At 37.1% G+C, this 26,014-nt stretch overlaps 1 protein-coding gene across 1 annotated transcript in view; it reads right to left on the reverse strand.

Moving 5' to 3' along the window:
- Positions 1–25,071, reverse strand: part of jupa (junction plakoglobin a) — a 29,114-nt gene extending 4,043 nt beyond the window's left edge. The window contains exons 1-11 of the mRNA XM_079597191.1: positions 24,992–25,071; positions 24,359–24,578; positions 10,005–10,059; positions 8,083–8,253; positions 7,636–7,886; positions 7,255–7,493; positions 6,236–6,437; positions 5,734–5,878; positions 5,194–5,297; positions 4,190–4,528; positions 3,458–3,610 (exon numbers count right to left, since the gene is read on the reverse strand). Coding sequence (XP_079453317.1) covers positions 3,458–3,610; positions 4,190–4,528; positions 5,194–5,297; positions 5,734–5,878; positions 6,236–6,437; positions 7,255–7,493; positions 7,636–7,886; positions 8,083–8,253; positions 10,005–10,017 — 1,617 coding nt within the window. The 5' untranslated portion in view covers positions 10,018–10,059; positions 24,359–24,578; positions 24,992–25,071. The remainder of the gene's footprint in view (positions 1–3,457; positions 3,611–4,189; positions 4,529–5,193; positions 5,298–5,733; positions 5,879–6,235; positions 6,438–7,254; positions 7,494–7,635; positions 7,887–8,082; positions 8,254–10,004; positions 10,060–24,358; positions 24,579–24,991) is intronic.
- Between the last annotated feature and the right edge of the window lie 943 nt (positions 25,072–26,014).

The raw sequence follows: 26,014 nt of genomic DNA on the forward strand, positions 1-26,014 counted from the left end.
CGGTTCAGGTCTTTTGTATGTGCTTCATGCATTTTTTTACTGTTTTACTCAAGATAACTTAAAAGGAGCAAGCAAAGATGATCATAACCAATGTCCCTCGCATGTGAAGATCGATATTTAAAAGTAAAAAAAAAAAAAATCTTCACACTAACGTTAAGATATTTAAATAGAATAAAACGCCAATAACAAAGTGAGATAGGTAGGTTAGCTGATTACCTTAAAATTCTATAGATATCGGCGTCAGTTCATACGGCTGTTAACACTTTCTATGACAAGCGGATGCGATGAGACCAGGTTTCCGGTTTCGTCATGCGACGTTCGACATATACCCTATTGTTATCTATAGGCCTATCTGCTCCGCCAGACGGACACATTGACGAGAATATCAGTTTTGTACATTATTTCGTTCTGTTTACCATATTATTTATGAGGATGAATTGCATAACATGACAATATTATAGCAGAACATATTTCTCTTTTCTTTTTGCAAATATGTGTTAATTTGCATTTCTGTTTTAATTTTCGTTTGATTTTGTTTGTTTCACACTGCAGATCGATCGAACGAACGGGTGTTCGTGTAGGCTGTTAATTGTAAGACTTGTTTTGTGAAGTCTTCATGTTATTTATGAGAGGCAGTATTGCCATTCCTTTTACACAACGGTCTAGTTTCACACACTTTCACGTGTTTCTTCCATCTGCCGACGCCGGTGTCGCCATTTCTCATTTCACCCGTTTTTGGGCATACGCCTGGGTCAGAGCTTGCGTGAAGGACCGCACATTTTTCCGTGAAGTTTGCTTTTTATAAATGCCAATTATTGCGTAGCGAGCGGCGTACGCCTTCTTTTGTGCGTGCGCACCGTTTATAAATGATGCCCCAGGACAGCCAGAAACCTTGGAGTTGTGATGATGATCAGTTGAACTTCACAGACCACATTGCTAGAACTGCCCGGCCCTGCAGATTTGCCTTATACAACATTAGGAGGTTTAAGCCCTTTAAGTTCTTAGCCATTTTCAAGAAATGGCTGAAGACGCATCTTTTTTTCGGCAACACTTGACCCGTTAATAATAACACTTACTTTTTCTACATATAAATATAAAAATATATAAATGTTTTTAACTTGCATGCACTGTGCTGGACTAACTTGGGTCACAGCATATTTTGCCTTGTTAATTTTATTGCTTCTATTACTCTCCTTATTTGTACATTGCTTTGGATAAAAGTGTTTGCTAAATGATTACCGTATTTTCCGGACTATAAGTCGCTCCGGAGTATAAGTCGCATCAGGCAAAAAATGCATCATGAAGAGGAAAAAAACATATATAAGTCGCACCGGACTATAAGTCGCATTTATTTAGAAATTTATTTCACAAAATCCAAGACCAAGAAAATACATTTTTTCTGGAAAGGCAAGTTATTCAGCTGCACAATAGCACACAGAACAACAGGCTGAATAGGTGTCCGGCATGTTAACGTAACACAGGGTTTCCCGCAGCACTTTGGAACTAAGCAACACACGCCTGCCGCCTTAACTACGTCGTCAACAAAAAGTATATGAGCGATATCCGCCGTGTACTCTGTCCTGTTTAGAGCTTAGATTCTCCCGAGCCCGATATTTCCCCCGCTATACTCGGGCCGGGCCCGTGATCTAGACACGTGCGGCGCGGGACTAGATTTGATGGCCGAGTGCGAGCGCAGGCGGTAGCCTAATGCACTCACTATGTGTGTGCGGGCTGCGGGAGAATGAAACGATTAAATATAAATATATATGAATAAAACATAAAAACTAATAAATTGTTATTCATCTGTTGCAGAAACGCAACAAGAAGAACTAAAACAAAATAGAAACGATTTACAGGCCAGAGTTTCAATTTGTAACATGTTTGCAGCGTTGAGCGATTTGTGTTGATTTCTGGAAATCCCCTCACCCCTCAAAACGGACTTGTTCAGTGCTGAATTCTGCATGCTTGCAAATCCTCGGATTATAAAATATATTATGAAAGATTCATTATGCAGTCAGCTTCATTGATAATAACAGAGATATATGAGATCGCGATGAACTCATGTCAGCTTTTTAAGAATTATTAAGAGAGCGAGCATTTGCGCACATTCATGGCAAACCAGCCTGCTTGCTTTTATGTTAAATTAACAGTGGATTGTGAATGTTAATGCTTTAATAACATAATTTATCAGGAGCATTTATGCTGATGTGTATGGCGACACGTAGGCTAACACAAAGTTAAGTTACACAGAGTTATCCGCTGATAAGGTCTATGTGCGATGCAAGGCGCTGCCGCGAGGCTAGAAAGCTCCTGGCTGTTCTAGAAAGGAGACTGATCCAATGCAGCAAAGATATTTAACGGCTGAAGTCCGTAGTAGCCTATTGCCTGTTGGCTCTGTTGTATCCCCAGAATTCCGATCGGCGCACAGGGACTAAAATAAATAAATATTTTCACAGAGTAAAGTCTTCTCTACGAAATGCAATGCAAGAGATCGCACAGGCGCCTCCGCGTCCTGATTATATGTCTGCTATATTTGCTTCTTATTTATTAATTCCAGGCAATTGGTTGATGAAACATTGATTAAAATTAAGATACAATTTATACAAAACGAAATTCGAGGCTTTTTTTACAAAAAAAAATATTAATAAACTGGTCAAAATCATCTCTGACCCATCTTATGATCCTACTCATGCTGTTCACGGTTTATTTCTATACGGGGGAATTTCTTGCTTTTCAACCACGGTAAGAAAAAATCCATACGTCCCAGCCCTAGTAGACGGTAATGTTTTCTCTTGGTTCATCTCATTCAGTATGAATTCATTTTGATATATAAGTCGCACCTGACTATAAGTCGCAGGACCAGCAAAACTATGAAAAAAAGTGTGACTTATAGTCCGGAAAATACGGTAAATGTAAATAGGAAACAGTAGTCTGTACACTGTAGATGTGTGTATTGAATTGTAAAGAAGTAAAATTATTTTAATGTGTTCTCAATTATTTTGATTCGTTTAGTACTTTTTAAGAAAAGATTATAATAATTAGAAAATATTTGAATGTGATTTTTTTAAACGACATATTGTCATATGAAAAATCAGTCAGTATGTACACAGATCCATGTCTCAGGAGTTAGTTGAATGCTGGATGTGTTGGATACTTAAAAATAACTAGAATTTATTCACCAAAAAAAAAAAAAACTGACTCATTGGGGTCATTCATTTGGAAATTGATGTATACTAGTTGGGTTACATGTTTTTGATACACTTAAAAGCACTGACTGAGTAATTTGTTTGGGAATTGGACTCTTCTGATTGTGCTACATGTTTTTGAATCAATAAAAAGAACTGGAACATAGGAGTCATTCATTTAGGAGAGTCCTTTTTAAAAAAAAATGGTTAAACCCTTGGTTCCCCACCCAAATGATGTGTCCATGTTACAGCGACAGGTGAGGAATGCATACCTGGTATTGTTGTTGAGCAGATGAGCCGTGTTTCTGTGCATCCTGATGAGCTTTTAAAAGCAAAGTGACCAGTTTGGGAATGGCTTCAGCGTCTCTCAAAGGACTCTGATTGGTTGGACAAAGTGCCAGGTTACGGATCAGACCAACCACAGCCTGTGATGAAGACAAACGTGAGGTCAGCAAGATATGGTTATATATTGCACAACAGGAGACCCAATAAGGCCCTCTATGGTATAAACTACTAATTGAGAGGGAGACACCCATAGAATATTGTCCCAGGGCCTGTGAATTTATGCAACAGCCCTGTCACACAATTAATAAACCTAGAAAATTAAATGCTTTTACATTCTGTGGCTTATTAAAAGCCGTTATACTCTACATACGGCCCCCTCCCATCAATTTTACATGATTTAACTTAACCTGCCTATTTTGGACACTTTCAATTGTGGAATGAACGAAGGGCAACAAAAGCTCCTGTGAATGGGGTATTTCTACAGTGGCACTGTTTTAACGCTTCATCCACACCAATAGGTGTCAGTATATAGCCCAAAACAACTATATAGTAAAATGAAACAAATTAATAAAAATAGTGCACCTTTAATTGATTTGATCAATATGTTTTCCTGAAAACTTTTAGGAATGAAAAAAAAAAAGGTTCTTAAAAATGTTTTGCAAAGCCATTGATTGCTCACTGTGGAGCTAATTTGTTCTCTCTATTTTTCTCTCACTTACCTTAACGACTGGCCAGTAGTAGGGATGATTGAGCAATTTGACAATAGCGGGGATGCCGTAATAGGTTCGTACGGCATTTTGTGCAGTCTCAGCATCCGGGTGCCGGCTGGTGAGGTGGCGAAGGGCACAGACAGCTGGCTCAATCACGTCCTGTTTTGAACCGGCCCTCAGGATGGTGTGAATCAATGCCTCCACGCCGTTACTCTGGGTCACCTGTGTTTTGTTGCGTGTGTTGTTGCAGGTGAGGTTGGAAAGGATGCCTGTTGCGCAGGTCAACATATTAATGTCTTCAGATGACAGCAGACCAACAAGCACTTGGAGCAGATTTTCCATTCCGTCCTGCAGGGGTCGACAGAGAGCATACGTTAGCACCAATGAAAAATGTCAAGTTCAGTTAAAGCAGCAAGGCTTTGCCATTTTATTTGGAGTACACTTTGTATAGAGCAGCGGTTCTCAATCTTTTTGACTCAAAAGGACCCCCACTGTCCAAAACAATATTCAAAGGCCCCCACCATATCACTATATTCTATCCTCTTACACTAACCTTATTCCTAAACCTTATAAATCATACTAAGTGATGTTTTTGCTATGATGTAAAAGCTGTTTTCCTCATGGCATGGAATCTGGATATTGCTTTGTGAGGACATTTTGTGCCATGTTGGGTTTTCATGTTTTATGAGGACATACCTATAGACATAATGATTATTGTACTGTACAAACATACAGTTCTCGCAACTTCTAGAATCATGAAGTTATCGAATTTTGGTTAATGAATTGTGGTTAATTAATTTAATATGATGTATTGACTCTCCTAGTTTCTGTTAATTAAAAAAACATTGAAAACTAGCATTTTCATAATTACAGCAGAAATAATGGAAATATGTGTATATATACAGTTTGTACAGTATAAAAATTATTCTGTCTATGGAAAGTCCTCATAAACTATGGCAACCGGAGTTTGTGTGTGTAAGATAGTTAAGATGGTGTTAGATGTGTATATTGACCTGTTTGGTTGCAGCATCTGACAAGTTTCTCAAGGTCCACAGGCAGTTTTGCGTCAGACGTGGACTAGAGCTGTTCAGATGCTTACCAAGAGCTTGCATTCCACCTGATAGAAAATGTTAGATTCATTTATAAAAAAATAAAAAATAAACATCTTTGTTGCTTGAAACACCAAAAATGAACTGAAATAAAATATTGAACAAAAAACTATTTCAACTAGTTGAATTGAAATGAAAAATACAAAAGCTAATTATATATTGAATTATATAAAATATAATAGCTAATTCTATATATATATATTGAATTATATAAAATATAATAGTATCTCAATTACACTAAAATGACACTTGTGAGTAGTGCTTTTAATTGTCTGCCAGGCAACCACAATTTTGATAAAAAGCCACAATTTCAACTATCATTCATGTCCATAGTGGACTGGTACAATTAACAGTAAGTGTGACGGTTGCTTTACCAAGCACAACTGATTAAAAACACTAATTACTATATTTGGAAGAGCGGTTCAATTTTCCAGTTTGACTTACCAGCATCTACAATAGCAGGCTTGTTACTCGGGCAGACAGAGAGCACTTTGAGCACACGGCTAGTGGTCCAGAGCAGCTTCTCATAGCTGTAGGTTCTCATGATGCTCACTAGACCCTCAGGGCCACCGTTTGCAAGAATAATCAGCTGTGAGACAATCAGACGTTTACATGACAAACAATCACATTTTTTAAAGAAACTCAACTTAAAGAACAAGAACTCAAGAAATGACATACATTTATTTGTATTATTTTGTAAGATAGTAATGTTATTAATACATTAAAATAATAAGAATAGGTATCATTTATATATTTTCAAACCGATATATACACACAACTATATTTACAAAGAAATTATATAATTTATATACAGTAGGCCATTTATTATATATATATATATATATATATATATATATATATATATATATATATATATATATATATATATATATATATATATCATGATATATGCATGATCAACATGCATAACATAAACCATAAACACCTTGCTCTCCTGGTTGCCATAGGCCAGCAGCTGTAGGCAGTCTGTGGTGATGGCCAGGAACTTTTCGTTGCTTTTCTTCAGCAGGGGAACCATCCTCTGCAGACCGTCAGCCAGACGCACCGCCATCTTGGCTCCCTCTTGGTTTAGAAGCAGGTTATGCAGGGTGGTGATGGCATAGAAAAGAACAGATTCCACCGGAGAACTGAAAAAGAAATGGGTTGGATGGTTCAAATCAAGATTCATTTCCTAATAGTTAGGGATATCGACATTCGGACTAATGTAAAAAAAATAACAACATGAATTTAGTTTAGGGTGTCACATATATAGTTTATGGAAGCATTATTAATCATCACATTTTTCTTTTTTTCTTTTGAAATGAACAGTTTACCCCAAAAATTAACATATCGTCATAAATGTCTTCCCAACTAAACTCTCCATATTTATTTCACCAAAGAAAAAACAAAAGGAGATATTATGCAGAATATTCATGCTTGGTTTTAAACACTAACACTTTGTTTTAGGAATTTAAATGCCTTTCTGCAGCTTTTTGAAGTTCAAATCAAATACAAATATTTCCTCATAATTAGGAATATCTACGTTCCAAAAATAATGTAAATAAAACATAAACAAACAATAAATGTATAAATTAATAGCTTTAGTCTAGGGTGATACAACTATAACACATGAACGCTTTAAAAAAAAAAAAAATCAAATTTTCAATAGTTTATTCCAAAAATGAACATTTTGTTATATCATATTCATCAATGAAATACAATAAACGCATGAATAAACTACATCAATAAGATCAAAATACCTGAGCTTGGTATTACAGAATTTAGAACACACTTTTTTTAAAGACATTTTTTGATGTACGAATCATCGTCCACTTTCATTGTATGGAAAACTGAGGCTTGGACATTCTACCTAAAGTCTCATTTAGTGTTTTACAAAATAAATAGTCACATGGGTTTGTTTTTAGGCAAACAAGTCCTTTACTTCAGTATTCCAGTCTCTCTCACCTCAGCATGCGCACCAGAGCTGGAATGCCCCCTGATTTGAAGATGGCGAGCAGCCCCTCGCGTTCGTGTGAGAAGCTGTGCAGGATGCTGGTCGTGGCGCGAGCCGTCTCCATGTTGGACGTGTTCTGCATAGCTCTCACTACGGCGGTCACCATATGCTGGGACTGCATCATACCCAGGCGGGCCGCCTCCTTGCGGCTCAGCTGGTTCACGATCATAGCTGCCTTATTCACTACGACCTGAAGGCAAGAGAGAGGGTCAACAGTCAGGACATGAAGCTACAGTACATAAATCACGTACTTCACTTTCGTATTCGTTTTTGTGACGTAGAAATAGATAGAGAGCAGTGACATCATCAGATGTTTAATACAATATAGGTACCGGGTCGTCATCGTTGAGGAGTTTGGTGAGCTCTGGAATGGCGCGTATAGCGAGGTCAGCATCATCCTGGTAGTTGATGAGGTAAACGATGGCGTCTTTGAGTTGCCGAGATGGTTCGGCTAGCTTCTGAACGTTGGTTTGCTGGGACATATCGATCTGTGTGGAAACGACGGTCATTCCCTCCGTCGTCTCAGGATACATGGCTTCCCTCACACGCGTGGCACGGGTCATTGTTAATTGAGACTCCACATCTATAAAAGAGCGTTATACAGAAAGAATTATAAACTAAACTACATTTTTGCATTTTCTATGCTTATTTTTGGAGGGAAATAATCTGAAATAAATCTGCATTGTGTGGATCCTGGCAAAGGCAATTGGTAAACTGATATGGGAAAGTTACTACATAATAAAATAATTTTGATATACAGTATATGATATGTTTTTCACCTGCAGGTTTCCCTGTGGTTGTGGTTGTGGTAGTGGAGGTGAATTTCTTGCTGTACTCGGTTCCATTTTTGTCTGAGCGAACCGTAGTGGCTCCTGATTGGATGCCTGAATCTGTCCCGTAAAGCGACTGCTGCCACTGTGCGACCTTCTCCATGCCTTGGGCCTCTGCCACTGGTACAAACACACACCATGATTTGAGTTGATCTATTACCTCCGTTTCGTCAAAACCATAAAAAACACCCTCTCAAGTTACTCCAATAATCGTGCAAAGCATCATAGAACATAGGAAAAAGGGGGATGGATGATCTCAAAGCTAATAAACGTGGATTACAAGGCACAAAACTCCAATGTTTATTTCGTTTTTAACCCCTTAACTGTCCCATATCGGGACACTTGGTGCTCTTTTTTTAATTAGCTTTTTATCCCATCACATATTTTATTAATCATCATAAATTGGGTATCAGTCAAAAACATACACCCTCTGTATTCATCCTGTGTAAACCATTGACAGACATTACGTTACCATTGATATTGTATTCAAATTCCTTTTGGCCCATCCCCCTAGTGGGCGGACTCTCTAAGAGTTATCGGCATATTTTAAAGATTTTTAAGTTTATCAGTTAAATAATTTAAACAGTTAAATGTATGCTTCAAATCTCAAAATGAATGTATATTTTTATACTGTACATTATAATGTTGTGATGCCTAAATTCACTTGTAGCATTTAAAACAATTTATTTAAAGGCAGGGGAAGATTTGTTCCAGAAAAATGTTTTGTTGGTTGAAAGTCTCTTCACATACTGATAGCAACCAAGTTAAGTAGTCTAAATGTGTGTGTGTGTATATATATATATATATATATATATATATATATCATCTGTGGAAGGTGCAGGAGCATAAAATGCCCATCCAATCATTGCATTCGGTCAGATGCATACAATGTCCTCCCTGCCTGTCAACGTATATATTTTCATACCTCCGTGCGCGCACCTGCTCGCGCAGACATCGCACGTTTCATGCAATGCAGAGTAAGACAGACGTCAGTCACAGAGTACCACAACCGAAACAGCAGCCGCCTTTTACAGTTCTTCCTGAACCAAAATAATGAGCTTACGCTGAGTTCACACCATGACTAGTGTAATTTTGAAGAGATGGAAACCCGTGACGTTATACTCGGAGCTGTTCGTGTCTCAAATGTATGCATTTTAACGGCGATACTCAAAGCCGAAATTAATCTACAGCAGTCAGGTGGTACAGGTCAGTGCTCTTTAAGTTGTTTAGATTCATTATTTTTATTGTAATGCTATGTGCTGCTTTGCAAACTCTGCTGTGCACGTGCGCTCAAGTGTTTTGAAGGCATGGCTTTGGAGACACTGTGAAGGGAGGGAGGGATCTCATGCTTTCAAAGCTATCTTGCTATTTCTAGCTTACACGAAAATTGCCAACCCTACCTTTAAGCTTTTTTAATTTTTATTATTATTATTATTAACATAAAATAGTAAATAAAAGTAGATTTTAATACTGGCCATTTAGTGGGTATCAAGTCAAATAAAGTCACCTTTCTTTCTATAGCGCTTTATACAATGTAGGCTATATTGTTTCAAAGCAGCTTCAAATTAATAAACAGGAAAATAATAGTAATGAATAATTAGTGATACAAACTTCATCAAATGAGACAAATTTCAATTCTGCTAAAGCAGCTCTACAGAAGACAATAGTGTCATTATTCAGCTGAAGTCAATTCAGTTTAGTTCAATATTTTCATTATTGCAAAAGTTTCATTTTCATCCAATAGTGCAAAGTCTGCAGAGACTTTTGCAAAGACAAGTGTCTTTAAACCCCAGTCATGTTATCAGTCATAATTTTTAAATAATAATTGGATTACGTGGAGTTTTAATATTGTAATAATTACATGTACTTACAGTTCATATCCATTTTGGCCTCCCGGACTCAAACCAAACACCCCAAAAGTAAAACCTGTAAAACAAAAAAACAATCGTGGATTAAACCGATTTTTTTTTAAAGCAGCTGAAGCTCATTAAAAATGTAATTAAGTCATCCTGCAATCTGTTCTTGATCAGCAGGACAAAACACCATAAGAACCAGAAGTTCAAACAAACACAGGCAATCGAAACTGGTGCAGAGGATCATGGGAGAAGGGGGGAAGCAGGGAGGGAGGAGGTCCGTAGTGACGTGGGAATGCCAGCGGTAGATTTTGACCCTTGGCTTCTCAAACAAGGCGTGTGAGCTAATGCTTGACTGTGAGCACAACAACCTCACAAAACCGGCTCTGCATGTTTCGACATTTACACAACAAAGCCCTCCCTTTTTTCCAACTCTCACACATTTAAACACACAACTACAAAATCCATTTCAAGTAAAAGCACAATATGGGAACAGTATTATTTCTTAAAATCCATTTATAACTTAAAACAAGGCAACAATAAAACCTTGTTTTCAAAATAGCCAGGAACAGACAAAATGGATTTGCCTGCCATAACTTTTTTTCCTTTTAGTTTGATCTGCACAGCCATTGTACTGTCTCCCTCCTGGCTTTTTTAAACTCCTCCTCATACATTATCAAGTATTTCTCTCCTACCCTCCTTCAGGTACTCTACAGTACATCCTCAATTTCTCTTGGTCTCTATTATAGCACATTCTGACTGTCTAACCAAAACCTTTGAACTCCAGAGGAGAAGAAGAGCATTTATCAAACATTTAGACTTTTTATTTTTATTGATCTGATTGCTATCCAATTGGGTATAGGCCTAAACATTCAATTTACACTTGGTCACATAAATGTGTCTCCATAAAACAGAAATAAATAATCTGATCTACTACGTCTGTATTATATGCAAATATCGGTTTTGAAGTAAAAAAAAAAAAAAAAAGCACTTGGCTTTCCACTTCAAGCCACATCTTGTATGCACTCAAAAGACAGATGAAAACACTGACAGATCATATCTACCTATAAGGACTGCCCGATGGCCTGATTTGCACGTTTTTAAGCCTTGCCAATTTAAATATTCAAGCGCAAGAAGACGTGGAAGACTGCGTAAAGAAGTTGTGTGCGCACACATCCGAAGCGCGTACCCAGAAAGCCGCTTCTCAGACAGCGTGCGAATGCTGAATTGAGCTGAATTTCACGTCTTCTTGCGCTTGAACGGAAAATGACGTCAAAAAAATTCTGGTCTCAGCATGTGTATCAGTATTGGATCTGTGCAGTGCAGCAGCCTATTAAACCTGCTGCTTTTGTCTGAATATTAATCAAACAACAAAGGACAAAGAAAAGAAAAATCACTCACTGCTCTTAACTGAGTTAGGCCAGTAGTTTGTTGGTGTCACATCCTTATTTATTAAGGTTATGCATCAAAAACAATAAGGACAATAACTAGGACTCTTTTATTCATCTTATTTATTTATTACTTTTTTTGTGGTGGGGCCAGTGAAATTTTTGGCATGGCAAGTACAACTTTTACCACTGTAGAAAATAGTAGAAAAAAATCCTTAGTGTTGTGTCAGTGAGTATTACATGACATCATATCTCTTACTAGTGGACATGACAATGTGAAAAACGGTGGACAGAGAGACATCTACGGATATACGACCTGCACCATCAATGACATGTATAAGTGTTTTAACTCTAGACCATGGGGAAAAGTTGAATGATAAAAAATAAAATACAAATCCCAATTTCAAATCCCAATACTTAAAATCGCAATTCTTAAAATCACAATAATGATAGTACTACAGATGAATTAAAACATTACTATGTATTAACCAAGCACCTAAATGCACAGTGAAGTGGTTTGATGGATTCAATCCAATAAACTTTTCAAAATGCACTAATCCGATCATTCCTCAAACAGCAGGAATGCCTGGCTACTACAACCCTACAATCAAAAACCAATGAAAAGAAAGATAGTAACATTTTAGACTCACTAAAATATCACGATCAACAAGCCTGTTTCATGTACATGTGCCGTACTCAACATAACATCATGAGAACAGATTGAACACATATTTTGGATGCCTTGCATGTCCACACTCGAAGACTGCAAGTGCCAGTCTGTGGTGTCCCTGAAGAGTTTTTGGCTAACTTTTTCTTTGAACAGCACAAACAACATTTCTAAGCAGATGTTTGTTGGTTTGCAACTGCTGTGAGCATTTACTCGTGCCAAAATATCCCTCAGGCAGACATAAATAGTCCTTTGTGTGTTACTACACTACACTGAAACGGTTCTTTAGAGTTAAGAATGTATTTATTCGACTAGTTTTCGTTCAGAGTCATAATTGTAAAGAGGTTTTTGCATATAAAGGGTCCAGTGAGTGGTAACTCCCTTCGCTATTGCAATGGCGTCCGTACACACCTAGCTGGGTGTAGCCAAGTTAAAAGCTTGTCAAAACACGTAAAACACAACAAGCAGCAACTCCTGCCAGGCCTGCAGGTGAATGACACCAATTGCCTGTGTGAAAACTGGGTGTGGGTGTTCTCAAGAATCACATTTACACACCCATTTTGGTATGTTCATACACCATACTGTAATTTGCACACACACACACAAAAAAAAGAAGCTATAAAACCACAGATTATGACAGATTAGTTTAAAATAAGCTCTGCACCTTTCTGATTATGGTCATGGACCAAACGATTACACTTAGTAAGTCTTACTAGTGCATACTTGCATGCAGATACAAGGTCTGTTTTAAAGGGTGAGGTCAATCACACAACTATAGTGACACACCCAAAAAATAAATGAAAAAATCCTACAGATTTATACTAAAGGAACAACCTGTGTGAGGGAATATCTAGACATCGAGTGCTCTTTTGACTTGAGGTATTAAGCAGCCACCCACAATATTATCTACATCTAGTGTGCTATCTGCTGAGGGGGGAATGATTTATGAACCATTGATTCACTGCTGTTTTTGAGCTCATATGAGGCATGTACTGTTGTCTCTACTTTGGACTTCACACACAGTTGGGATGATGATTAGTTAATGAGTAAAGGTTTATTACTGTACATTCAATTTCGCACTGAAAAAACCGAGCTACATATCACACGCCCTTCAGACTGATCACTCACCCCCACCCCCACCCGACCTGCTCCACCTACCTATCCCTTAACGGACCCAGGGCCTCGGTCGACTTAGCCGTTTCTGAAATGTGTTTGAGTCAGAATGAGCTGTGGATATGACACATCCCAGAGCTGATTCCCAAAACTCTAATCCCGGTGTGACATTCAACACCAGTCCATGGTGTGCTACCTCTCCCACCCACTTTCTCTTATTCACACCCTGTCAATGACGACTTTCTGTCATGTACTGGCACATATTTACAAAATCGTGCCTACACACAATAGTATACAACACTGATCATATGAACACTGAAAGCATTTTTTTAATTCAATAAAATTCAGTGAATCAAACCGACCAGCTCTAAAATGAAAACAAATTTAAAACAAATCCAAATAAATAAAAAAACTGTGGTTTTAATTTTATGTGGGACTGAACTCACTCCTTGAAAAATTGACATCACTTACTGCTCCTTTAAGATAAATTTGTCATAATCTAATGCTTACTTTATGTAAACATGTGGAAAAATAGTATGCACAAATAAATATACAATTTCGACCAATACTGGTAACTGATCATCAGGTTATACAACAGTTGCTTGGTGACATGCAAATCTTGTTGCATTGGCTTCTTTTGAAAAAAATAAAATAAATAAATAAAATGTGAAAGTTGTCTTCCACCACGGTTTTTACTGTGTTCTTACTGTTCCTATGCATTTTATAATATTTATGTAGGTTTACTATTATTTAGCTAAGTTGGCATGGACTTTAAGAAAGCACAAACTGTAGGGAAGTGCTCATTTAAACTATTCACTGAAATATTTTTTTCAGTAAAAATAGGTTTTATCGGTCCCGTTTATTTTGTATTTGTTTAATTGTTCTAAATCATCTTGTGTATTTATTTATTAATTAATCATGGTGAGGCAAGAGTTCATTTAAAAAAAATGGTATGCTCCAATTAGTAAACAGGAAAATGTGTGTATTTAAGGAAGCCGTCACTATATAGAGGAAAGGAGGATTGGATGACGGATTATGGTTGAGTGCACTAAAACTGGCCTCAATGGTTGAAGAGGAGAGTTGGTGTTTTAGTACCAGTTCTGTTTTTAGACTGTTTCATTGATAATCTGTTTTATTTCTGCTCTTGATCATATTTATTTGCACATCTGCTTGTAATAAACACCTTTTTGGACGCCAACATCGCTCCCGTGTTTACAACTTGGTGCGATTCTCCTTGTGACCATTCGGGTCCCTATCACAGTAAATGGCTAAATTAAAGTTACTTATTAACTTTATTTTTTACAGAACCCTACTGTATCCTTTTTGGGTTATGTACACAAAAATCGCTATTTGTTTGTCTCAATCCCTCACATTTCCCTGTGCCTCGCTTTCACATGACCTGATGGCTAAAGAATGTCAGAATCAGATGTGCTGATGTTGCTCATTCACACAACAATACTGAGTACTGACAGTGCAGCCAGTCACCATAATCTCTTTCTCACTGCCCAGCCCTCAGGACAGACAGGGAGTGCCACTGATAAGACTCAGGTTTGTGTGGTCTTCTCAGAGTCAACCTCTTTTAACACCTCTCATGATATTTGAAGATTTATTTGTCCTATATATTAATTGATTCCCAAGTACATTAAAATCCAATTCATACATGCAATGATTTGAATACACAGAGATAAGCATGTCTTTAAATATCTGAATTCAAATTAATGTATATATTTATATAGTTAAAATAGTTAGTTCGGGTCCCTATTTTAACCGGTAGTTAAAATACTCACATTTTATGCATATTAATTTTACCTTTTATTTTTAAAGTGGGTATCATATTTAATCTTATGTTATACTAATTGTGTTTTTTTTTCATGTGAAATACTTCCTCATTGTAGGTTTATTATTAGCCAATCAAAAATGTCAGGGTGATATAACTGTCCTAACATAAACATGAGGAAAAACATCTTGTTACAACAATGAAATTCTTGACAGGAAATCTTACCAAGTAGTTTGACAAACTTATATTATTATTACAAAATTGATTCACTGCTTATTAACATTTGAAGAGGTTTTATCCACCAAATCAAAATAACAAAATTCATGTGGTGCAACCAACATGCAGAAACAAATCTGGAAATGACATCATAGAAAAGACTACAGGTCAATAAGGGCCAAATGTAGTGCGACTCCTCAAAAACGTAATTCTATTTATTTATTAATAATTCATGATATTAAGGGGTAAAGAAAACATTACTTTTTACTTGATGGTTACACCACATGACAATTTTAGAGTCATTAAATAAATACTTTTCTTAAAAATGGTGTAAAAGTTTGCAAAAAATCAGATGAAACCAACATGAATACGAATAACTTTCTAACAGTTATGTTCCTGATTGATAACAATCAGGTTTTATTTTAGTTTACTTTTTGGAAAATTAAAAAGTTTCTTCTACGAATAGAACGTTCATCACCCTAAAATCACAGTATACTCAGTCTTTATTTTTACAGTGACCATAATGAGCCATTTCCATATTTACATCTGAATTACTGCCAAAAAGCAGCCATTTTGGATTCAGAGTCAGTCTCCAGAGATTATACTGCTGCTATGCCTCATAGCTTTAATTCAGTAGTAAGAAATCCAAATCCACCCACACACACACACACACACTATTAATGACTTTGTGACCTGGTAGTCACCAGCTGAGCCCATACTGCTGAGAGCCTGCTGTGTCTGAGATCTCCCCAGACGCTCAGCTTGCTTCCGCTGGAGATAGCAAGTGGGCGAGCAGGTGGTCTGCACTGGCTCGGGCCCGCGGGTTTCTTTAACCCCAGAAGAAATGCACACACAGGCCTCTCAAAATGTAGATCCATCAACCAGCACATCCAATTATACAGTTATCATAGGAGGTCAAATTAACACAAATGAACAAATTATAATGTACATTTATTTATGACTACCGCTGCCTACCTCCAGAATATTAGATAGCTATTAGAGAAGACTATTATTAGGCCTACTATGAACAAAGACTTTGAAATCAAAATGTTTTTGTCCAATGTCAGAAGTTTCCTTCCATCCTACAGCACAATAAGATATCGCTAATGCAAGGTATCCCAAAATAAATGGTTTTTAAATTACATATTACATTATATTACTGAAACTAAAAGTGATCAAATTAAACACACACAACGTATCAAGCTAACATCTTTGCTTACTAGCTTAGCATAGAGCTAACTTGTTGTGTATTTCTTAAAGGGATATTTCACCCAAAAATGACAATTTTGTCATCACTTACTAACCCTCAAGTTGTTCCAAACCTGTATGAGTTTCTTTCTTCTGTTGAACACAAAAGAAACATTATTTTAAAGATGTTGGTAAGCAATTGACTTTGCAATGCAATGGCTACGTCAACTGTCTGCACCAACATTCTTCAAAATAGATATTTTGTGTTCAACAGAAGAAAGAAACGCATACAGATTTGTAACAAGAGGTTGATTAAAATAAAAAGGTGAACTATCCCTTTAACCAGAAATGTGTGTTGTGCTATCTATAGTACAGTAAATTATTTTCGTTCAACCTAACAAATAATAATTGTGCATTTGGCAATTCATTTCACTTTTTGTTTCGCTCTAGACCTTTGGATGTCTACAGTGATAGAACGGTCCTCTGCAGAAAATTTGTCTTCCTCAAAACTTTATTAAAATTGCCTCTGCGCCCAACTTTATATCTTTCTCCGCCATTGACAAGATTTTCCATCATTTGTGACACAATTGGAGGGAATTGCTTCCCTCCAATTGACTTTACTTTAATATGGTAGAGGGCGCTGCTACTCGTCTTTATAGTCAAGTCAAGTCAAGTCATCTTTATTTATATAGCGCTTTTTACAATACAGATTGTATCAAAGCAGCTTCACAGTGATAACATGAAAATAATACAAAAAATAATTTCATCATCATCCACCTTTAAGGCAGATCTATAATATTGTTGAATATTGAATGTCCCCAACTAAGCAAGCCAGAAGGTAAGGCAACAGCGGCAAGGAACCAAAACTCCATCAGGTGACAGAAGGGAGAAAAAAACCTTGGGAGAACCCAGGCTCAGTCGGGGGCCAGTTCTCCTCTGGCCAATGAGTAAACAGTGTATGAAGTTCAGAATGAATCAGAGTATTTGTCCAGTTCCGGTTGTTTGAAGTCAGAGTGGAGACTTTATAGCATCTTCGGATCTAAAAACAAGTGAAGAAAAATATCTGCGTATTCCAAGAGAGGATAAAAGATTACATATTCATAAAACAAAATATTCTGGGGGTTAGAAAGTTTTGTGTAAATTATACAAAAATTCTGGTGCTGGCTGGCAACTTTTAAGAAAACAATGGAAAAGGGTTAAATATTCAATATGCAAAAGTTCACTGGTATGGTACTGAACTTGAATGTTCTTCTTGTGGCCAAACAAAACAATGCATATTCTGCTCATGTTGCACAGCATTGTTACTGCAAAGTAGAATGCCCATTTTGGAAAGTAATTATGAGATAAATGCATTATCACGATGAATAAGCAGCAGTAGGTAAACTCCTCTGGAAGCAGTTGATGTGTAACACCACAGTGAGGTATCCAGGCGTGTACGAACAGGCTGAGTTTTTTCAGCCTCAAGCTAAACCATTAACACTATTAAATGACATGCATGCATGTCTAGAAAAAACAGAATGTTCATGATTGATAACAACATACAGATATGAGAAATTTTCAAAACAGCACATTTTCAAAGCGACTTGTCAATTAATTGGTCTTAAGGACTAAACGTATTTTAGGGGGTGTCACATAAACGTTCTTGCAATGAAAATGTACACAAGAGTGTAAAGGAATAATAACTAAATGAAATGATCTTGAGACATGATTTTTAAAAGGCGTTCACACAAAGTACGACAACTATTTCAGCATCCACACCAATGCAAAATAATGTTCTGTTGATTATAAGCATGTGCTGCAGTTTTTTGTCAGCTGCCCCTTTAAATGCTTAAGCTCTTTCAAGACGGGTGGATCGATCCTGATTGGCTGTCAATTATTTTATTGTTCGCCTGCTAGAAAAAATTAGCTCTGAAAGCTATTACAACTAAAATTGTTCCTCTATGTCATTGTTGTAATAGCTGTGGACTTCCCTATTTTCATAGAATTAGGCTGATTATTAAAACTTTAGGCTATATCATTATCGTCTGTGGAGTGAATGGGCTTTAAAAGTTGTTTGTAAAAGACAATATTTTAAGATGACTTGTCAAGTTAAAAAATGAAGATGCACTTTTTCTATACTAACAGTCTAGCAGGTAAAGCACACGGTTAGCATGCTAATCAAAGTATTGTGACAAGTTTTCAAAGCTAAAAAATGTATTAAAGAACTACTAGATACATGTTTGTTGGATGTAATCTGTAATGCATAAATGTTTTGAGCATTTAAACAGTCCAGTTTTAGCTCAAATAATCTGTGAATCAGTGTTACTGACACAATACTGCACATGGTCATGGTCCATACTATTCTACTTACATGCTTTAAAAGCTAAATGATGGGCATTTGGTCACGGGTGTTACTTGCAGTAAGTGCTTAGATTAACACAGACAGGATGAGACAAGGCATTAGCAAACCCTGTCTGTCTGCTCGCTACATCCTTGTGTCTCCATTCAGTTCGATGCGATAGATTGAGAGATATGCGATAGGAGATGCGATAGGAGAGACTCTGAACAGTGGGCAAGTCCAGTTTCCAGTCTCATGTAAATATTCAGACGTCGTCATCTATCCCATAATCCCTCTTCTGTTTTAGGCCAGTTGAGATGAAAGAGGTCATTCCTTCTGAATGGAGCACTTGACTGAATGTGGGCAGCTGTGTGACTGCCTGTGGCTTGATGGACTATCACTAACAATTCATGTTATTGTCAGACGTTTCTCGTCTGAGTCATTAGCTAAGGCACTTAACGGGAAGTGGCGCGTTATCGGAGACAGAGTCAGAGTTTCTGACATCTTACCAGAATTCTGAGGACTAAGTTTCAACATTCGACCCTCCTGGTTTTTGAAACGCATCATTTCAAATAGAAGGAAGCAAGTTCATCATGTTGTCTGTGGTTCTCATAAAGCACATTGAGACATTTCTTCCACAGAAAGGAGGCAAGCTGCTTCATCGTAGGTATGCTTGAGTTTGTAGAGCACAACTGAGCCAATGTGACAGTTGTTTAATATTTCATCGGTCTGAGATGTCCTGAGGGAAACCTGGCTGGTACTGGATGGATCACTGAAAAAGATTTGAAAGAATACTACACTATTCTAGAGCACGTTTAACTCAGGAAGACAACCTGGTTGGTTAATGTTTGACAGAAGTAGAGACTGAATTAAGATACTGCTTTATGAAGAGTCGGAGTATAGCTAGACTTGCACTAGACAAGAAACAGAAACTAGATGTACTGTATAGAGCTGCAAGATATATATCGGTACCATTTGATGACTAGCTGAAAAGAAAGATTTTGTAAATGTATCTCTAAATTGTCCAAATTTTACAAAAACACTAACAATTTAAGGTTACACTTTATTTTAAGGTGACAGTTACATTTTACTAACTCAAATAAGTACTGAGTAATATTAATTAACAACGTACTTACTATAGAGTTATGGTTAGGGTTTGGTTTAGGGTTAGTAACTTGTACTAATTATGCATAGTTTACAGTGTTATTTCTATAGTAAGTACATCTTAAAATAAATTGTTACCCAATTTAATAACACTGAAAATGTTACTTTAATAAATCTCAAAATGAGTATCTATTTTTCATATACATTATAAGATGCAAATTAACTTTTAAAGCATTTGATTGATTACAGTTTGAAGCATTTTATCTGATATTTATTTAGACAAAAGACTATACAAAAATACATTTATGTTAGCCATTTATTTAGTGGCATAAACTAAACTTAAATGTACAGTACAGTGATGCTATCTTCTAAACTAGAGAGAACAAACATGTGGTTTTGTCCTTGAAAACAAGGTAGTAGCTCATGCTGTTTCAACTCATAGGGGTCACCTGAGAACAAATACACCATTACAAAGGACAATGGGAATGTCCTTCGCTACTGAGTAGAATAAAATGGAGGCCTCTTTAGAATGATTATTTATTACCCCGAGTCTCTAGTGTGCAAAAATTCCCTGAACAGCCCCTTTCTCCACCTCTCCCTGGTTACTATACACCTCCCTAGCCCTGAATTAAGGAGTGGAGATGTTCTGTCTTGATGATACATGCCCGGAACCTCCCACAACTCTTGACTCATGTTGAGCGAAGCTGTTTCTTCACAGGAAAAGTGGTTTTGATACAGAAACGTACAACACATCATTATTTTTTGACTTCACACCCGGAATATCACACAAATGCTTGTTAAGCTTATCAACTCACACTCAATTTTCAAGTTGAGATTGAGAACTTAATTTGGGGTTCCTCTAACTTCCTCTACTTCCTCTACTCGCTACTATCACAGAAACAATTATTCATGTTATGCAGTGTTAAACTCACTTTTTTCACTCTGTCTGTCAGGATGTGACGGTCTGAGGTTAGTTTTATATTGAGTGGAATTTGACTCCTCAAATTCCACTCAATGAAAAAAACAAGGGGGAGGGGGCAGAGGGCCTACTATGTTCCTTTGTGACTGCTCAGTGTTAATTCAGTAGGTCTGTGTTGGTGTTGAGAGTGTTTACTGACATCTGAGGAGAGCTTTGTTAATATTTCATGAGAGCTGAGCTGACCGCACCAAGTACGGAAAAGATATCAGTGTGCAAAAAGATCCTAGACAGGTAATTAAATGTGAATCACACTCAAGTTATACCGATGCTACTACACAATGTTTCAAGCCCGCTCACAACAAGAATTATAACTATAAAAATAACTAAAACATTGAATACTAGATGTCTGATAGGTCCTTTACATTCAATCTTCAATCATTTACTTTTATGGCACAAGCTGATTGGCCTCTGCTGATTCTGCAGCCAAATGCCACTATTTAAATGCTTGCTCAACATTTAAATAGTAAAATTCATTGTTCACTGCAATCTGGCCATCAGATTTCATCTGAACCCTCTACCGCCCCCAGCTCCACCCGTCTCGATCTGCTACGGGATTTATGCATGCCTATTCATGCAGCAGCATATCTTACACACTCACAGCAACATGTCTGTGAATCTATTGGCATAACAGATCTAGTTGGCCAAGACCAAACACATTGTCATCCATTAACAAGCTAAAATTATTCTGACAGTTCTGTAGTTCATGATTGAACTAACTACATTAACATCCACACCAGTGGACGATAACGTTTATTAGTGGGCTGCAATTATGTTGCCTGCCGTTTTAAATTCCCAAGCTCTTCAAAGTCAGGTGGATTCTGATTGGCTGTGAAATTTTTGTTCATTTATCAGCTGGAAAAAAAAAATATTTTAAATGTGATTCCAATGATGTTCCTCCATGTTGTTATCATTATAGTTGTGGTGTGGACTTCCCTATTCTCATAGAATCAGAACCATATAGTTATTGTTAACATCCTTGGTGTAAACAGGCCTTTACAAAGAGTTTCAGGTTTATAAAACAATTAACCTAGAAAAGTCCTAAAGAGCAATTGGCTTGGCCATGTACAGATTATGAAGCTATCAGACAATCTTATCCATCTCAGCCAGCTGGCCATTCACTAAAGATTTCATACCGCTAGGATCTCACTCCACGTTCATTAAAGATACATGGCACATTAGGGATTATAGATATGGAGAGAGTGTGTAAAGGAACACTCAGTGACGCATATGCTGGGACTAATGCCATAAAACGCAGCAGACATGAATTATACAGAACGGTAGGGAGGTAGAAAGAGAGAAGTAAAGATAAAGATGCTAATTGATCTAACAAAACTGTAAAATACAAGCAAACTGATATCCTAAGCGAATGGTGCTTATGGGTAATCTCCTTTGCCCCCTCTGAAAGTGTATTTATGAAGAGGGGATCACGCAGCCCCTTGCTGTCCTAATGTAGGACAATATCAGGGATTTGTGCCTGTAGGGGGATTAACGGCTATGTGTGAGCCCAAATGCTGTAAATCTCATCCTAAAACCAATGCCAGTCAATCGGTTAAGCAACCAGCTGGCCCCTGACTGCACTACTAATGTGCACAACTCAGGAACTCCCACAAAGAGCAAATGCCACATCCTGTCTGTGTTAATATCTTCTACAACTGACCCATATAATATATAAATAGACTGTCATATGGTCTTTCATCTGTCCATATTTATTTCACATTTTGTGAGAAGAAGAAAAAAATCATATCCTTGTCTCGCAATCATCCTCCTTCTGTGAGCCAATAGGGCATGTTGATGCCATCCAAAATCCAACTTTCAATTTGGTCCAAAACTGGACTCTGTAATGCTGGCTAAATCCATGTCATTAAGTTTTGAGGAATTTAGTTGCTTCTTTAAGAGATTACCACTCACAGAGGACATGGCTTCTTGCGTCCTTGCTAACCAGACAAACAGGAAAGGGTGTATCATAAGGAACGTTATTTCCTCCGAGGCAGATTATACACAAATTATTTCTTTTACACGAGTAAACACTCATGACAACCTAAGTGGAAGCTTAATTATGAGAAAACTTTGATTGTATCGTATTTATTCAGATTGAACGGACTACAGATAAGTCAGCTTTTCAGCTGTGCTCAGTCACAGTTGGGAAGTAAATAAAACATGGTACAGCCCCACACAGACACATGATCTAACATAAGACCCAGAGTAACAATGTAAAAGAAAGAGGCATAAATAACTTAGAGTCTGAGACATGTTATATTAACTTGGTTTTCTTTTACTTCTTTAAATTGCACCATACCAGGGTCTATAACACAGTTTGGTTTAAATGTATGACATGCAAGGTGTGGCAACAGACCAGCATTCAAACCATGCTGATTTTGTCAAAAACCAGTGGTTATATGTCAACAGTACACATCAACATCAGCTGTTTCCCAACAAAAGCTAGGCTATACATTGTAGAATCTCACAAAATCCAACCAGAGAGATCTAGTGCTGAGTGTCATAAAGGGATAGTTCTCCCTAACATCTCATAATATATATCCGTTAAAAAAAGTCAAATATTTTTATTTATTTTGTATACAAAATAGTAAATAAAAAAGTTATAGGCCTACTGCAAGTTTAAACTCTAAAAGCTCGCGAAAAGAAAATAGTCTTTGCATGAGAAGGAAACCATAGCAACAGCTGCTCTATTCCTGTTTGTATCGGACAGTAACTTAGGCCTAGTAATACATCAATAAACGTAGCTAAGTATTCTAATTACTTATCAAGTTAACATACATATATCGTTTTTTTTATTATTTTTTTATTTTATGTTTTTAAATGTCTTTAGAATAGTTGACGCTTAGCTAACGTGCGCTAGAGGCGCCAAAAGACAAGTTGTGTTGCGCAAGAAGCGATAACAGAAATTACTTGGGGGAAATTATTTTAAAAAGTTGACCTTTTACTGCTGACAGCCTCAGTCGCTAACTACTTTTTATAGCACTTTTTTACATAAAAAATCAATGGTAACAGATCTCCCTTTGTATCCTCAGAAGAACACAACTCCTACAGGTTTGGAGGGGGGCAGTTGACAGAATGTTCACCATTAGTTGAACTAAGTTACTCCTTAATCTATCGTACAGCACTTTAATGTTTGATTTATTGTTAATTTGTTAGACTGAGTATGCCTATAATTAGGCTATTACGTATGTTTAATGTCAACAGTTGACATTACGAAAAGTATATGGGGGGTTGCTTGTGTTTCTTTGTTGGGGACAAACACACCAGCGTAAGTTAAAGGCTATACAGCTGAATGTTTATAAACTAACGTATGCTGTGTACGATTAAATAGCGAGTTTTTAGCGACATGCACTAAAAGTTTGGATCAGCTGTGTAACCAGACACACGGAAGTAGGAGCGAATATCGCACAGGTAGGTAAACCAACACCGACAACCCAGATCGCCACAATACGCCACTTTCTCAAAAGAGCTATCCGAGAATTACTGGCTGCTTTATAGGATCAATGTTTTAGACTGGATTATAAACAGATAAAGTTGAACTCTAACAACAAAGGCACAAATTCACAAAAAAAAAACAAGCTTCTTCTAAACTAAATATACGATTATAAAATCCGATTTTAGTTTACCTTTAAACGCTCGTCTCCGAACACTGCTCCTGACAACGATCCAAGAGTCTTTTAGTTTTCCCCACTGACCGCACAGAGTTCCAGGGAGTGCGACACTTTCTCTTGCATTCAGATGAGGCTGAACAATGTGCGCTGGGGAGAGAGGGCAAAGTCTCCTCCAGAGCTCCGCCCCCGATACTATACGAGTCCCGCACCACACCCAAACCCACACCTCCGCACTCTGACCAACACACACGAGGCACTTTTCAACACTTTCACTGGAAATCTGATTGTTTTAGTCGCTCATCATTGGAATATAATTAAAATGCATCACATAAGAGGTTTAAACCATGCATAATCAACTTCAAAGTATTTGATTGATTACATAAAATATTTTCAAAGCATCAGCAGCACACTCAGTAAAAGCATGGGGAAGGATATGTAATGGTAATAACAATTATTAATTGCAATACAGGCTACAATAAAAGTAGAATATATAGTACCCTAGCCTAGGCCTATAGTGATTGAAGCAATGGCTGGAAGGCGTATTTCGTTTCTGGTTTGTGATCATTGATAAGTAGCCTATTTGTCTCTGCATTCATAATCTATCTGTCATAAACTTCTGTGCTTCTCAAAAGCAGTGAGATCTTCTACCTGTAGGGCATATTCCCATGCACATTAGCGACAGCGACCACACCTCGGCATTACGACACAGGGTGCTGCGTCATGACTCATGTTATTCTCAGACAATGCAATATGATGACCTGTCTGTCTAATCACCTCTTTAATACTTGTCCGATTCATTTAAAGAGCTTTTGTTCTACACTTTTCTCAGGCTTCAACCAATTTAATTGGTTACACAGTCCGCAAAAGTTAGATCTACACGTTTTATTAATATAGCCTAATTATGGGGGGGGGGGGGGGGGGGGGGTAAAACTCTATTTAGTTTGTTTATTATACTTGTCAGAGTTAGTAAGAATCAACAATATTGTATGCCCCCATTAAAATATCTCCTGAAAGACAAAACAGTATTGAATTAGGCCCTAACAGTATAGATTTTACATAATATTTGTATTTTTGGAATATATAAAGACAATGAGCGCTCATGCAACAAATCTGTCACGTTTAAAAAAAAAAAAAAATCTGATGTTGGCTTTGAATACTGATGCATTTGCCAATTATTTAATTGCTGTGGAGTGAGTGATTCAAATGACTGTTTACCAATGTACAAAACATAGTTTAGAAGAAAAGGAGGGGGAGTGAAATGCAAGAAAGGGGTGGAGGAGGGAGAGGGGTGTGGCTGGTACACCCATTTGTGCTAAAATCATGACAGCTGTAAGAATAATAGAAGAAGTCAAAATCAATTGGTCAAAAAATTAGGAAGTTTAGCAAAGAATAAAAGTACATGTTGGATTCATGTAAACTGCTTTGGATTTCAAAAAACTACTTCTGCTTTGGCTTTTTGACACATTACCAGGAACAAAGACGTGCAAACAAAGAGCTCAAAGGGCTGCTTTCATTACTGATCAATACTGTTGCTTGGGATCTGTTCATGATGATTCTGAACTGGACAGTGCCAAATGGATATTTGAAAACAATGATCTTAGAACAGAGTGAAGAAGTCAAGTCAAGTCCCTTTTGTTTAAATGACACTTTATTGTTTTAAAGCAGCTTTAG

The sequence above is a fragment of the Phoxinus phoxinus genome (assembly GCF_949152265.1).
Source record: "Phoxinus phoxinus genome assembly, chromosome: 22".
Taxonomy (NCBI): Eukaryota; Metazoa; Chordata; class Actinopteri; order Cypriniformes; family Leuciscidae; genus Phoxinus; species Phoxinus phoxinus.